This window comes from Chlorocebus sabaeus, chromosome 4 (genome assembly GCF_047675955.1).
Source record: "Chlorocebus sabaeus isolate Y175 chromosome 4, mChlSab1.0.hap1, whole genome shotgun sequence".
In the NCBI taxonomy this organism is placed as follows: domain Eukaryota; kingdom Metazoa; phylum Chordata; class Mammalia; order Primates; family Cercopithecidae; genus Chlorocebus; species Chlorocebus sabaeus.
This window is the reverse complement of record NC_132907.1, coordinates 41,214,439-41,231,869: the sequence shown is the minus strand read 5'-3', so window position 1 is coordinate 41,231,869 and position 17,431 is coordinate 41,214,439. Positions and strand designations below refer to the sequence as shown.

Genomic DNA, 17,431 nt, shown 5'->3' with positions numbered 1-17,431 from the left:
TAAACAAGACATAATTCCTGTCCTTCAACAAACTTACAACCTTAAGGAGTAGACAGAAAAGTTATAGGCAAAATTCCAATATTACGATTTGGATTAGCCCAGGTTGCCAAGGGAAATCAGACGAGAGAGCCCAACTCAGGCATGGGCATTCAAGAAGACTTCCTGATGTGATACATAATCTTGAGGGGGTTGCATTACTCAATTTTTACACTGCTGATAAAGACATACTCAAGACAGGGAAGAAAGAGAGGTTTAATTGGACTTACAGTTCCACATGGCTGGAGAGGCCTCAGAATCACTGTGGGAGGCGAAAGGCACTTCGTCCATGGTGGTGGCAAGAGAAAAATGAAGAAGGAGCAAAAGCGGAACCCCCTAACAAATCCATCAGATTTCGTGAGACTTACTATCACAAGAATAGCACAGGAAAGACTGGCCCCCATGATTCAATTACCTCCTCCTGAGTCCCTCCCACAACACATGAGAATTCTAGGAGATACAATTCAAGTCGAGATTTAGACAGGGGCAGAGCCAAACCATATCAGGGGTTTTCCTAGTGAATTAGGAATAGTGAGTGGTAGACAAGCATAAGTGTGTCAAGAAAAAGGAATTCAATGCACATTAACATATAAGATCTGTGGAATTTCATTCGATTCCAGAAGGAATTAAAAGATTTTTAACATTAGAAGGTTTTAAAATATGGGTATCATGAAAAATTGATAGGAAGTTTGCTTTTTCTGCTCTGTGTTGAAAAATAGTGAGAAATGAGGAGCTCTGGGGGTGTAAACTATTAGGAAACTCTGAGAAGCACTGCAGAGGAAGAAGTGGGAGAATGAGACAGTGAAAAGTCTAGATGTGGAGAATAAAAAAGAGTAAGAATTGAAAGAGGCTTCAAAATGTTCACTTTACATAAAATGAAGATATGTATGTGACTGAAGAAAGGAAGATAGTGGAAAGGAATGAGGGTTTTAAAAGGGAAGATAAAAAATTCCTTTTATTATTATACATTGTCATATTTTGAGATGTATTACTTTGTTACCCTCACCTAAATAATTTGCTTGATAAAATGGACCTTTCTTACATAACGTATTTATTCATGAAAATTTTGCTTTTGGTGGACAAGGCACATTTTAATCACATTGCTTGGTGGATATAAGAAACACAGGTATACAAAGGAAAAAATAGTGAGATTGAGGTGACTAGACATAGAATCAAGAAAATCAGGTATACAAAATTAATTTTCTCAAAGAATGCATATAGAAAAAAATGAATGAATGTATAATAAATAAAATATTCTGGCTGTTTTAGTACTTTCAGCTTAAAAGTTACTCTTCAAAATTCACTTAAAATAATGACATTTTTGTACCTAATGAAATGATTGCTAATTCAGAAATATTTACTTCTCTTGAAATAAATATTTTCAAGAGATAGCTGAGTCATTCAGTGGAAAATTGACTTCCAAACCCTCTCATTGTTTCCTCAAGATTTAATTTTAACAGCGTGCAGTACATCTGTAAGGAATGAACAAAAAACAGTTTGTATCTCTCATATCATTTTAGAATAAGTATATGTCCCATAGGGGAATTTCCAAACTGCTCACACCATAGGTATGTACACTGTTCCATGTGAAATCAAATCAGTATTCTAAAATGCTGCCAAGAGGCAGGTCAAGGCACTTGGAAAACTCTTAAGATTTAAAGTATATGACACTTCCCAATGAGTATTTTACAAACATATTTCTCTACATATACAGAAAGTAGTATTAAATTAAGCTAAGTATTTTACATGATTTAAACACTGTTTTGCATTTTTTAATAAAAGATTTGTCACATGAAGTCAGAGAAGATAGTACTTCATAGAATTACCAAAAAAGAAATGATCTGTTATCAAGCAATATAAATATAAAATAATTTAAAGCATAGTTTATTATCTAGGGACACAGATTGCCCAAGAACTTCAGTCTTTCAAAACTCTGATCCCTCGTAGAAAGGAAAAAAAAAGTACACAATGTAGAACTAATCACCTATAAATAAGTAGTTATAATTAAATAAGTAGTTACAATCACCTATAAATTAAGTGATAGTTAAATACCATAGAAACATACTAGCACCCTCTTCCAGAAGATGTCTAATACTAAAAAGTGAAAATTGAATAAACAAATAAACTATTCATGACACAGAGTAATGAATGCATTGTTCAAAAAAATCTGAATATTTATAACCAAAATAAAACATAGTCTAAAAAACCAGTAATGTTTATATCATTACAAAAATGCTTGCAAATACTTTTCTTGCATATTTTGTTTTTCCTTTTTTTTTTTTTTTTTTTTTTTTTTGAGGCGGAGTCTTCACTCTGTCCCCCAGGCTGAAGTGCAGTGGCTCGATCTCGGCTCACTGCAAGCTCCGCCTCCCGGGTTAGCGCCATTCTCCTGCCTCAGCCTCCCGAGTAGCTGGGACTACAGGCACCCGCCACTGCGCCCGGCTAATTTTTTGTATTTTAGTAGAGACGGGGTTTCACCGTGTTAGCCAGGATGGTCTCGATCTCCTGACCTCGTGATCCGCCCGCCTCGGCCTCCCAAAGTGCAGGGATTACAGGCGTGAGCCACCGCGCCCGGCTCATATTTTGTTTTTCAAACATAACACCAAGGTCGATGCACATCACAATAACAAACTGAATTAAAATTGCATAAAAATTGAGAAATGGCCTGATCACAAATTTTAACTTTAATATTGACACCCTAATTTAGAAGCTGTATTTTCCTGTGTTAATGGGCCCTGGCACCAATAGAGTCATTCAACCTTATAATTCTGCTTCAGAACTCTGTTTCACAGTCTTCCTATTTCTCAATTAGTATTCACTTTAATAGAAAATATTCAACAAATAGTTAACACTGTACATTTTATGTACTATTTCTGAAAAAGTTAAATACTTTTGGATTAAGGATATAGACAAACATCACATCAGATGACGTTGCTAGAAAATAAAGACTATTTCATGTTAACAAAACGTGTCCTTTTATAAGACACAACAATGTCCAATAAAATGAAAATAAGATTTTAAAAAACAGGAGGTAAAAGAATCATAATCAGCAACTGTGTAGAAGGAAAATAGGATTATATTTATTGGCTACTATATCAACTTAACTTCTCATAAAATCCTCCTGATCTATTAAATAACTTCAGAACTGAAGTATGCTCTCCTATGGGAGTTGTAAAACAAATTAGATACAATTACAATTCAATACAAATGAGAAACCAATCTATTTACCCTTAAGATTTCTCTCATTTTATAGCTTTATCACTTAAATTAGATCAGAATTTTCCCTAATGTATCAAGTGGGCCTCTTGACAAAATTATAAATTTTTCTCGAATGCTTTCTATAGAGAAAAATAGTTGATATGAGTAAATTCTGGAAAACTGTGGTAACTACACCTCCCCAAAGTGAATACAACAAACATCTGCTGCAAGAATTGCTTGGCTTTCAGACAGTATGTAAAGGGTGTTCTTTTTCCTAGTGTTTTGTTGTTTTTTTTTTTAAGCTTGTTTAAAAATACATGTTTTCACTATCAGCTCTCAAGTCATAAAATCTTAAAATTCTGGTAAGTTAAACACAGGTCATTACCAGGTATATTACAGAAAGAAAAAATACGTAATGTACAAGACTCCACTTGCTTCTGAAAGGGCAAGAAAATAATTGGGCATGTTGCCCTCTGTCTGTGGGTTATATAGTAATGTTAACTATTGTCTTCATTTCTTAACTCAGTGCTCCACACATAGCAAAACTCATACTAAGGGAGGGGACTACATATATAACTTCCTTATGATTTTTATTCTCTTTGGAGATAAATTCGACTTTCTCTGTTGAATTTCACTGCCTTCTCCCCACTTCTGAAGTCAACAGTATCCTGATATGCTCATCAAGCAATAGTGTGTTTGTAAAGATTCACTCCAGGGACAGGATAAATTATTGCACATTTTCTGCATTAAACATAAAATGTAATAATTTCAATGGAGTGAGAAGAAGAATCAATAGCCTTTATGACTGATTATCTTTTCTAACTGAATCAGAGTTTAGTGCTTTTTGGTAAGTTGAATGCATCTTCCTTGATTCTGAGAAATCAGTATTTTGCCTAAAATTCACAAGTATTTTGCAGAGTAAAACATCATCTTTTCAGCATTGGGAAATTCCATAAAACATACACAAATTAGCAGGTGCAAATGAATAAAAATGCTTATCAGCAATAGGGCCCAGGATGTGCAACACCTTTATGAAAGAGAGAATAAAAAGACAACCATTATCTAAATATATTTCTAGTAACACGTGACTTTGCTCACTTTTCAATCTTTCACTGCCTCTTCTATAATGCCAATGCCTGCTCCCAACCACTTTAAAGTTATTGTTTACAAAATGTTTAGGATTCAGTTCCACAACTCCATTTTTATGCTAACAATAAGGTATTGATTTAATTCTTAAAACATTCCTGAGAGCACTTCAACAAGGCATTTTAATACACTACACAGAGAAACTTCTTTGTCATCAAGAAACGGGAAAAACCTAGGACGTATCCCTTTCTTTTTAGGCCAGACCCAAAGTAAGTATAACCATGTCACTGTGCTTCCATAAACTTCAAGACCTATAATGGAATTTGCCCATGTATCCCATTAAAGCAGTCTAAAGTGTAGAAATGCACCTGTTTGGTATATGTTTATTTAATCATGGGAAAAAATGCTTTACTTAAAGCAGTCCCCATATTTGTATTATGCAAATTCCATCACAAGCAAAAGTTTTGAGAAAAGTAAATTTAAAATGGATACAAATAAAAAGGAAACTCAAAGTCACATATGCTCCAGTATACACAAGTTTAGAATCATTTTCAGACCATATCTATGACAACACTACGTTTATAGCTATCAGTCTTACTGAAAGATGAATTACAAAAAGAGGGAAAAAGATATTTGCTCTTCACCTAGGAAAGATAGCCAGCCAACATACACAAGGAATACTCAGAAGTAATTAATTGCTAAAAGTTTCCTTTATTCAATGTGATCATCTTTCATTCCTATGGAGGGTAACCATAAGTCATATGTTAGGTTTAAAGATACATTAGTTTCAATTATATGATGTCTAAGGAAAACAGATAAACTGGTTCATAACTTTGCAAGCAAAAAGAAAATCTTTTTTCAGATGTTGCAAATAACTTGAATAAAGTTATCTGAAGTTAAACTTGTATCTATGTTTTATCAATATGTATATGAATTATGTATATATTACACACACACATTATACTGTCTACATGTAGTAGTGCACACATACATATTACCAGATTTTTCAGAATGAATAGCGGAATAACGATGCATCCTCAGCAAACAACCTTATAATAATAAACTACCCATCATAACATACTATTACATCTACTCTATAGGTAGAAAAACTGATGCTGAGAAGTTAAAAAATTTACTAAAGGTCTTAAAAGCACATTAGGAGACACCATCATTATAATGCTGAAGATCTTCACATTCATGACTTTCTGAATAGATTTTCATTGCTATTTTTTATTTAATTACTTAATATTATCTATAAGGTATTTTGCAAACTCTATTCTTTAAAAGATGCTACGTACTTAATGCTGAATGAGGCAACTAAAGTGAGACACAAGCTCTGTCTGTTGAATAATAGGTCCTTGCCTTTTTTTTTTTTTATTATGCTTCTAAAATTTGAATGAAAACTCTATTTACTTGGTTTATATGGTTCTTCTACTTAAGTGTTTAAACTTCAAAGTAAATTATCCGAATTAATCCTATTAACTTATCATAATAAACTGCATTATTCTCATTTTATAGGTGAGAAGCCAGGCACAGGAATAAGGCTATCTGCCGTGGGTCACACGCTAAGTGTGAGGGAGGTCTGGAGTTAGAACATGTTATGTTCTTGGCTGAAGGGCAAGATTGTTCGTATTAATCATCTTATTCCAAAATCACTTGAGGAAGCACGCAATTTTCTGAAGCAGAGGGGAAAACATATCCTGAAAGTTACAAGTATAAAGGAATACATCAAGAGTTTTGATTTCACTGTACTTACATTATAATTCACTACAATTTAAGTTTTAAAAACTACTCACATATCTCATTACTTTAGTACCATGAATCAGAGGCTCTGTTGACTGAGACACTATTTGCCCACAATTAGTCTCATGCTTTTATAGGAGAAATACAAGCTAAGAAATAAAATTAAATGAGGAAGATAAACATTTGTTCCATGTTGAAATGTATTTGATGGCATGGAATTTGCAAGACAAGACATCAATTTTCAGCCTAGCAGATTACAGAATAGGATCCATGACTCCTAGTCAACGTTGAACACTTCAGAGGAACAAGAACATGACATCTGAGGGCAAGTAATGCATGGGAATGCTCATGATGTGTTCCTAGAAAAGCTGAAGAAGAGAATGAACTAAGTCCACAGGTTACAACAACAGTAAATAACCAGGCCTTTAGCCTCTCAGAATAGATGAAAAATATAACCAGAAACATCTTCTAACCATTGCTAAATAGCTAGAAAACTGTGCTCTCCAAGTAGGGTTAGGTATGTAAACAAATGCTAACAGATTGATACAGGCTTTCTGCTTCCTACGAAAACTAAGGTTTCACGTTGAAAACAGCATAACCAGCACATTCCTAATTAGATGCATTTTTCCAGGTTGCAATGTGGCAGCAAAAGTACAAGTAAGGAAGACGAAGAGTTGTCATATTAATGAGACATACCTCTTGTACTGAGCGAGCTGCTGGCTTGTCTTGATGATTGGCCAATATTAAAAAGGGTAAAGTGCATAACTGTGGATGCTGAAGAGCTGAGTGCAGCTCATTTCTAGCAGCTTCTAAATCATCCTCTGAAGAGGCACTGTCTAATACAAATATTACCCCTTGAGATCCTTGGTAGTAGCGGCTCCAGTATTTCCGGATATTATCAGCCCCTGTCAAAAACAAAACAAATTTTCGTTTTAAAAAGAGCTTTCAGCAACTCAAAAACATTCCCAACAGTAATTTCTACTAGAAACCAATGTATCTTTTAAAAATTAAGTGCTAAACTCTGTGGTATGGATTAAAACAGGAATTTAGAAAAGTCAGAGATCACAGTGGATAGGAACAAAGAAGGCAGTAGAGCCAATAGGCAGATTTGGCCTTGAACGAAGACACAGTATCTAAGCCATTCTTAATGACTTTTATATAAAAATATGTGTGACAGAACCAGGATAAAACCTCCTAGACTTAAACTCAAAAAAAAAAAAAAAAAAAAATTCAGACTTTAATAGTCTCGAAAGAACTGTACTCTCTACAAATTGAGACTGAATCTGACCCAGAGAGCTGCATGACCTAGACATCCAACAAGGCTTCTTTCCAAACCATTAACATTACCTTGGTGATATTTTTTAACAGAACTGCTTGCTGATCAGGACAGCCTTGTTTAATTTCACCTAGAGAGCTATTAGCACAATAGCTCTATGTGTCAAAGTGCTAAAGGTTGTGAAAAACTAAAATCATGGCCTTTGATACATTTGTATGAATCTGGCTTCATAACTCATGAGGAAAAATAACAGACGACAAGAGTGCACTTACGGTCTCAATACGATAAGATGTTTATTTAAAAATATATATATATATATGGAGAGGCCGGGTGTGGTGGTTCACACCTGTAATCTCAGCACTTTGGGAGGCTGAGGCAGGTGAATCACCTGAGGTAAGAAGTTCAAGACCAGCCTGGCCAACTTGGTGAAATCCCTTCTCTCTTAAAAATATAAAAGTTAGCTGGGCGTGGCCTTGGGCACCTGTAATCCCAGCTACTTGGGAGGCTAAGGCTGAGGCAGGAGAATCACTTGAACCTGGGAGGTGGAGGCTGCAGTGAGCCAAGATCGTGCCACTGCACTTGAGCCTGGGCAACACAGTGAGGCACCATCTCAAGAAAAAAATAAAAAAAATTAAAAAAAAAACATGGAGAATCTCGTCTGCCAAGGCATATCGTATATTATTCCTCTTTGTATTTCCATTATATAGCACAACACCTAACTCAAACTTCAGTACTGGAATGATGAAAATTGAGGGAAAGAGGGAGTAAAAGTATATACTAATTAAGCTTTACAAATCTGAGACTAGAACAAACTCTAGAGATTATTTAGTCCAACTCTCTGAGGAAACTGAAGCAGAGAGAGGTAAAGTAAGTGATCCCTTGTCATGTACCTAATAAATCACAAAATTGGGATTTGCATGAGTTGGTAGACAATCTGCCCAGGGAAGGCACAGGCACTTCCCATTACATCACGGTGACTGCTTTCATTACTTTCATTCAATAATAGGAGGGGCAATATGTGTGCATGTGTAGAAAAGGGGTGCTACTGGTTACATAACGACAACTAGATTTCACGGAATTTCACCAATTTATTGCATATGATCAAGTCCTAACCAGTTAATAACTGTATTTCAGTCATCCACTGAACATCTAGCTCCTATGTTTGACATACTATGTTATGTGTTAGGGAAACAGTGGGGACTGGAGTTGGTGTGGCCTGGCTGGCAAGGGTCACCTGTTTGCTTCTCTTCCCAACTCTGTGCTCAGTGACATCCTGTTGGTAGCTTGAAATCAATCAGGGTGAAAGTACTGTCACTATGGAAATCAGCAAATCCTACATATCAAGTCTGTTCCTCTCCCAGAGAGCTAACACACCACTGATGACACTGAGCAGCTTATATTTTCTGGGAGAAATAGAAAAGAAAACTCTAAGATTATAATAGAGTACAATGAAGTGCTGTCATAGAGGCACTCATTAGGTCTTCTGGGAGCAAGAGATAGGCATTTCACCCAAAATGGAGCAATTCTTTTTTAATTTCATTTTTTAAATTTGAGATGGGTTCTCACTATGTTGCCTAGGCTGGACTCAAGACTCAAGTGATTCTCCTGCATCAGCCTCTTGGGTAGCTGGGACTAAAGGCACACCCCATGGTGCCCAGAGGGGCAAATGTCTTGAAAGAATAATATCAGTAGCCAAACAGCTCCCATTTATTAAGCACTTCCTATCTTCCAGGTACTAAGTGTTTTAAAAAGAAAAACTCATACAATTCTTACAACAATCTAAGGAGGGAAGTATAATTGACTAAGGCTTTGAAACCAATTTTCAGGTACTAAAATCTGTGATTTCACCATTATACTACACAAAAATAACTAGGTATGTATTTAATAAGAGGATCAAGGACATTTGATGTTGAGCAACGTTAAATATGTGAAGACATGGGATATGAGCAGGGTTGATGCATATCAAGCAGGGTCCAACTAAGAAAACAAAACAAAAATAAAGAGGGAATGTAAGCCAGAGATCATTTAGTGTAGGGAATTAGTGGCTTAGGTGGTGGTGGAACTAAGAAAACAGCAGGGGTACTGAGATAAGCAACATCTTAGGTCAGGTTCCCTAGACACAGAGCCTGAGATGGCATTTCTTGTACACCTGATTTAGAGGGAGTGCTGTCAGGAGAAACTAGAAGTGAAAGAAGTAGGCTAGAATGGGAGAAGAAGCTAGGCAAAGACATTGTTTCAGAAATCTAGCCTCAGCTTGATGCGATGAGGAACTCTACAGCAAGGATTGAACCACAGAAGTTGTCTAGTCCAAAGGCAAGGGGGCTGGGCTATTACACCCTTGTATAGTCATTAGCCACCCCTGGGGAACAGGAGGGGGATGGGGCATGATCTTATAATCTCCCAAACACATTTGGTTGGGGCAATTATTGTCAGCCAAGGGCAGGCCTCTGGAGAAGGGTACAGGTGTGAGTCATTACCAGCCAATACTCGCAGCAGCTGGGAGATGGATGCACTGGCCCAGTAAAGGAGATCTGGGTAGGAAACCAATAGCATCTGGTACAGGCTACATCCAGACACTACCCATATGCTCGAGAACCATCCATAAGCTGGAGGGACAAAACTGGAGGCAGTGTTACCCGCTGGTAAGTGTTTAGAACAACAAAAATAGTGTGTATGTGTATCTGTACACAAGCTTGTTATAAATTTCACTAACACAAAGGATGTGCAGCACACAGTTTTCATAATAAGAATCAATGCAGCATGCTTTATTGTAAATTCCACATAGCCAACTAATACCCACAGAATGCTTTATTGAGTTTGCATCCATAGCCAACTAATGGCTGCAACTGACCAACTAGTGTAGTTCTGACATGAATGGTGGCTGCTCAAAGTGCTTTATGTATATTAAATCACTTACCCATGACAGTCTAATGACTCTCATGAGGTAAATACTGTTATCAATCTCATTTTATCAACAAGGAAACCGAAACACAAAAAGATTATGTAACTTGTCCAAGGTTACACACCTAATAAATACATTTAGGTCTAATGTGCTCGAAATAGAGGTCATGGACTAAAAAGGCAATGAGGCTAAATAAAGAACTATATTACCACATAAGCTAGGAGAAAAGAAATGGAAACCTATTGGAACAAAAGGTAAGTAAATGCCTACATACATTAATGGAAATATGTCCAAAAACATTTCCCAACTGGTTAATTCAATGGATAGTTATTAAGTACCTATTCCATCCATACAAGTCTCTGAGCTAGGACCTAAAGAGATATTTAGAAAGCCATTATTCCTCTTAACTGAAACTATCAAATCCTGTAAAGTAACACAAATTACAATGAGGCCTGCAAATACAGCAGGCAGAGCAAATATGTCCACACATTAGATGGTGTCCAGTGAGTCAGATATAAAGAGAATTTGGTTGCATGTTTTAATAGAGCTTGTCCTTTGGAAACACAGGACACCTGGAAATTCAACTTCTGCAGTCAACTCTTTCAGTGAGAAACTATGTTTTCATTTGCCACATTTATGAGTACATATGGTACCTGAAAATAGTGAGACATACACAAACACACACACACACAAACGCAAAGAGAAATACCATAACTTTAAAAAATGTCCCTTATATGACATAATGTATGAATAATATATTAATAGTGAAAAGGCCCTTTTCTTTAATCTCCTGCCCAGTCTCGTGCCCAGTCTTAGCATTCCTTTCATCATCAACACAACTTGGAATTCTAAATTCCCATTTTGCCTTCTGCACATGGCTTTGGTCAGCAGCAACCTAACCCATACTGAGACCAGGGCACTTCACCAGCAACGAGGTGAAGAGTGGTATGCAGTTATTCAGTCCAGCTTAGTGGGCCATGGTTTAGTCACCAGATTAAAATAAAAATTGGCTGTGTCATCAACCCAGCTGCCAGGTGTTTTGAGGAGTGAGCCTAACTGGGAAGGTTAGGGACACCTGTCTGATGCCCACATTCTCAATCCCCAAACCAAATCCAAAAGAAGTAACAAACACAGGAAGTGACGTCTTACAGCAGGCTAGGGCCACTCTTAGTTTAATGACTGAAAATGCCATGCTCTGTGTCACTTAAATTACAATTGCAACATAACATGGTTAAAGAGCAAACTCAAACCTCGTCTACGGTTTGTACAGTTAGATTAAAAAGCAAAGGGGTTAGTCCTAACAGTAGTGGGGCTGGGTGAGGGTGGTGCCAAATGTCCTAATTATACATCCAATGTTGCCTCACTAAAAGTTGGAATAAACACTTGGGAATCTAAGCTCATCAGGAGGGCCAACCAGGAGAGTCTGGCTCAGGGTACCACAATAAGAGTAGAGGGAGAACACAGGAGCATAACAAGTCCTCATTGTGTAAATTCATTTCTGTGGCACACTATAGATGTTAACAACATCCTCTCATTATTCATTAATACATCCATCCAACAGATATTTACTGAGCACCTGGCACCATTCTAGGTGCTGAGGAAACAGCAGGAAACAAAACAGACAAAAATTTCAGTCTTTATACTGCTCACAGCGAAGCCAGCCTATCATCATAGAGGTTAAAAATCCCAAGTACTCATCTGGCCAACTGAGACCTAACAAAGGTCTGCAAAGGTCTGCGGAGAACCTCTGAAAAAGACTGCTTTTCAATAAAAAGAGATGCCCAAAGAGAGCCACCTCTCTTACAGTTTTTAGATATCATTGAGTGATATGCTGAATCTTTGAACAGCATCAGCCTTCTAGCAACCTTGAAGGAGACATATCTACACACTGAGGATGTCAGAATAGGAAAACAGAAAGAGCCTGGGTCCTCAAGCACATCCCTGAGCAGCAGAACAAACCACCTACATACATTATAAGGACTCCTTATTATGTCAGCACAATAAATGCCTATTACTCAAGCCAATTTTAGGACAATTTGCAACCAAAAAGATGCCAGGTTCCCTCATATTAAATTAAAAGGCTATGAATAGGTTCCTTAAAACAGTAGTTCTTTTAAAGATGTAACCAATGAGTTTAAAAACAGGGATATTCAGGAATCAACAATAAAAACAGGTACTCAAAGTTATCCCTGTGGAAAATCTGATCTCTAGACCACTGCTATCCAGTTAAAATTTTTGCAGTGATGAAAATATTCTACATCTGTGCTTTCCAGTACAGTGGGCACTAGCCGCACATGGCTATTGAGCACTTGAAATGTGGCTAGTGTCACTGAGAAACTGAATTGTTTGTTTCATCTATTTAAAGTTAAAACACCACATTGGACAGTACCGCTCTAGACATTTCCATCAGTGACTGCTGACATAAAAGACCACAAGAAACCACTAAGACAGGAGCAGATACAGAGATCTCATTCTGTCTTTGAAAGGAAGAGCACAAGGCCTTGCTGGTATAGGAGGGGCTGCTGTCAACCCTATCCAACTGTGGTTCCCCAGAGGGCAGTTGCTGAAGGACTCTGCAACAGGTCAACCAAGACTGCTGCCAGCCACACTGTGGTGGCGGAAGAGTCAGGGTGAGAAGTTCAGCTGTTCTCCTCTTTCCATCATCTTACCACAGTCTTAAAAAATAAAAGTAAGTAAGAATAAATTCCTTCTGGAAAACTCAATGGGACTGGAAACCCATAAACAAGCCAGTTTGGGAGAATTTGAATTGTAAATGGGTATTCGAATCTTAGTGAATGTTGTAGCCTTAGAACACAGGTTACCTCAGCAGTATTGTTAATACTTTAAGAGGAATGCTTCCCAGCATGGGAGGTGAAAAGGAGAAGGAGAAGAAACGCAATACTTTTAAATTCTTTTTAAACTCCTCCCATCTGCAAAACCTCAGTCTTTTAGATTGGTGATTCTTTGGACTTTTTTTCATCTTTTAAACAGACTCAATCTTTTTCTTTTTCTTTCTTTTTTTTTAATAAACAACTAATAATTCAGGCAGGACTAAGACATACATATCTAAACTCAAACTTTTATTATGGACTTTCCCACCCATACAACAAAACAAGCCAAAATATAGGAAAGTAAGTTAAGCCCTCCCACTAAGTAGTCAATACAAACTTTGTATTGGGTACTGATTCTGTTGGGTATCAGAACAGTATAAAGGTTCACAAACAGGATAGAATCCAAAAGTATCCCAAAGAACATAGGTTAATGTACTTCGTGTTTTTAGTACGGTGCTTAGCACAGGCTGTATTATGGCTGTATTATGGCTGCATGTTTTCAAATACTACGAAAGAACTCTGAGAAAGGCCTAACTATGAGTAGAGTGAAGTTTCATTGTAAATATGTTTAAGGAATTCTTAATATCAGATGTTGAATGAGAGATTCCTTGCAGAACTGGGTATGTACCAGAAACATAAAAGTTAGTTGCTAATAACTGTACTCAAGCCACCACCATCAACCAAAAAGATAGATTCTTTGTAGAGCAAAGAATGATTTGCTTGGTAAATTCTACATTCTATGTTTGAGAAATCAGAATAAGTATTCTATAAAAGATTAATTCATTAAAAACTATTGAATTTCCATTACGGGTAATACTGTTAGCTATGGTCAGAGTATGGTGATGAATCAGACACGAAAATGTACAAAACTCCCATATGGTTCTTCCAGTGTAATCAGGAAGATGATATAAAGATTGAAATCTAAAGGGAGATGTACTTTCCTGTTTCACTTTTCAAACAGTCAAAAAACTAAGTGTCAAAAAGACAATGGTTACTGTTAAGCTGAAGAAAACCAAAGTCCCCAGACTACAGTGAGATCTGCTGTGAACATCCACATAGGAAATAAAAGATGATCAACATATAGTCATCGCCAACCCCTACCACACCTACATATCACATTGCAACTAACCTTGTAAGGTATTTATATACATCATCTCATTTAACCCTTTAGGCTTTATTATCCTCATTTAATGGAAGAAAAAATTGAGACAAGCATTTTGCTTGAAGTCCAGCAAATAAGTGGCAGATCTAGGATTCAGACTCTGGATTATCTGACTCCAAAGACCATGTGCTCTTTTCCACTACATGGTGCTGCTTCCCAGAAAATGTCAGAGGCTCCAGTGGAACGGGAAGGGACACAATGTTCTATTCAAATGAGCATGCATGTTTAAGAGCCATAGGCTGTAAAGAATGGTTAAGATGGATATCGTAGAGAAGGGGAAGACAAGGCATCCAACGAGGTTAGTAGGGGGCAGCAGAGCATAACCTTGGAGGAAATTAGGAACAGGTGGATTATGGGGCACAGTGAGAAGTATGAATGTGAAACAGAAAATCTGAGTTAGTGACAAGTAAATGGCTAGTGTGAAAACAGAATATGGATGGCTTTGTAAGTCAGGCAGAGTGTCTAGATTGGATTCAGAAATTAATAATTATTATAGAGTCCTGAGGAAAACTACCTGAGGTGGTTTTGTGTTGCTTAAGGACCCTGTCTCCCACTCACTGCCTGTTAATACTTAAGTCGAACAGTACCACCCACCCCTACCTGCACTTCCTCCAAGTCCAAGCTGCCAAGCACAAACAAATACCTGCCACGCTCCTGGATGTATGGCTAACTGCTAAACCTGAAAGATTAGTTTAGTAAGGTATTTTTATATTTATTAGAAATCTACCATAAGAAAATGTGAGAAAAGAAGAAAAAAAAGTTCTTCCTTCCTCCAAAAGCTAGAAGATAGTCAGCAAAGGAACCTTATTTTGCCTTATTTTGAATTCCCCCAGTAGAAACAGTTTGAGAGGTGACTATAAGAAACACCAGTGGCAGAGCTGGACGTAAAACAGAGAAAGAGATAACAATGCACAAAAGGAGCCAGAGACCGCTGTGGGTAACAAGAGTTTAATCTTGCTGGAACGCTGGGAGCTATAGCACAGAATAGATGCTAGGGGTGAAGGGACTGGGTCTTAGCCACCTCTCCCGACTCTGCCCCCTTGCCTATCAGTGGTGGCTTCAGGGCTGTTGAGGAGGGCAGGCTTTAATTTCCCAGCACTTCTGGTTTGCCCAAAGCACCCAAGAAAAGCAAACTGCAGTAGTCAGAGACCCCCCACTCCCACACTGAAGGCAAAGGCTATGAGAAGTCTTCTGATACCCATGGAAATGGAGTTATGGCTGGGACACCAATAGGGCCTCCCTCAGCTACCCAAAGAAAAGCATTTAAGTGTCACTTTAGGCTGTTTGGCTGCTGGTGGCTCTATAGCAGAGAGCACAAAAAATACAATCCTTATTACTGGAAGTAAAAACTAAGACTCGGTTTATGTAACATCCATATACTTAGCAGAAGACAGTCAGTAAGTCTGCAATGTTAAGCAGCGGTTCTCAAAAGGTAGTCTTCAAGACTCTTTCAGATGGCACAGGCGATCAAAACTATGTTAATAATTATACTAAGACATTATTTGCTATTTTCACTTATGGTACGAAAGCAGTGGTGAGCGAAGGTACTCAGCACTGACAGAGGTACTGGCAACAAACAAGTAGTCACTGTATTCTTGACTAATCACATACTTGCAGGGGCAGAAAAGGCCAGTTTCACCCAAGAATTCCCTTAGTACGGCAGTAAATTATTATATTATTAAATTAGCTCTTAAACACACCTTTTAAAATATTCTGTGACTAAATGAGAAGTAAGCAAAATACATTTTTGCTACATACCAAAGTAGACAGTTGATTTGACAATAAGCACCTGTACAGCTGTTTGAGCTGTAAGCTACTTCACACAACTCCATTTTTACTTGAAATTTCAATGGACAAACTACGATTATTCAGATTTGAGTATTTGATAGACATTTTCTCAAAAATAGATGTGCAAGCCTGTCATTTCAAGGAAAACAAATGACAGTATTTGTTGTCAATGATAAAATTTGTTTTCAAGCAAAAGCTAGAGTTTTAGAAAACTTGTTTCTGCTAAGTTTTGAGTGAGTTCGACAGCTTTTCAGTGATAAGACTGGTGGTGATATTAACAGACAGATATTCGTAATCTGTAAACACTTGGAAGCTCTACACTACTCAGTGAACCAATATTTTCAAAATGACCAATGCATGATGTTACAAAGCCATGCATAGATAAAAAACACATTCAAAGTATAAGAGGGACCAATGCAAGTTAATTAACTGAGTACAAAAAGTTTGCTGATAAGGTTTTCAGATTCCACATTACAACTGATTAAGAAACAACCACCTGTTGAAGAATTTCATTGTAGTATCAAAGAAGACAATCAACAGTTACCTAAAAAGGTTATTAAAACATGCCTCCCTTATTGAGTTATCTATGTGAGACTAGACTTTCTTCATGTACTTCAACCCAAACAACACATTAACAACAGATTAACAGTAGAAGCAGATACGAGAATCCAGCCCTCTTCTATTAACCAAATTAAAAAGATTTCCCAATTTTCTCATTTTTTTTGTTTTCAAAATTGTTTACTTTCATTAAAAATGTTATTTATATTAATATGTTATGAGTTTATTATTCTTTTATAAAAATGTTTAACATGGCTTTAATTTCTGACATGGCACATATACTCATTGTCTTTAATATGAGAAAGAGACATTTAAGATCTACTGAAATTTATGCATAAATTTAGAGTTATTTTCTAGCAGGAATAAAAGTCTTTCTTTAAACTGTCTTTATTCTAACTTTGGCTGACTCAAGTCCCAAGATAGAAGAGCTGGAGTTGGGAGGGCAATCTCAAAACTAAGAGGTCCACTCTGGAAGCATCCTAATCTCCTCGGTACCATTATATTGGAATTCTAACCCAGTGATCACACACTTTAAGGCCTAGAAAGATTACTGAATTGTGTGTTGCCCAGGAACTTTAAATGGCATGCCTTCCAGGAGATTCCAAGGCAGGTGGTCCTCAGCCTACCTTTTATAAAACAAAGTTCTACATACCATACAAGCTGATATGCCAGTTGCCTTCTCCTCACCTTATCCTCCCTCAACACATATTCTAGATGTCTATGTGACTCCAAAAACAATTTTACATCATTATCTTCTATGTCAATTCCTAACAATCGTATTGAGGACCATGCCTGCATTCTGACATTGGCCCCTCCTTTATGTTCTCACTACGGTTCATGCCCTCATCAGC

General features: G+C 37.1%; 1 protein-coding gene across 4 annotated transcripts in view; it reads right to left on the bottom strand.

Moving 5' to 3' along the window:
* ARL15 (ARF like GTPase 15) overlaps window positions 1–17,431 on the bottom strand; it is a 441,334-nt gene that overhangs the window by 229,799 nt on the left and 194,104 nt on the right. For all 4 annotated transcript variants that reach the window (XM_073014768.1, XM_007972278.3, XM_037994658.2 and 1 more), the window contains one exon: window positions 6,760–6,968. In XM_073014768.1, coding sequence (XP_072870869.1) covers window positions 6,760–6,968 — 209 coding nt within the window. The remainder of the gene's footprint in view (window positions 1–6,759; window positions 6,969–17,431) is intronic.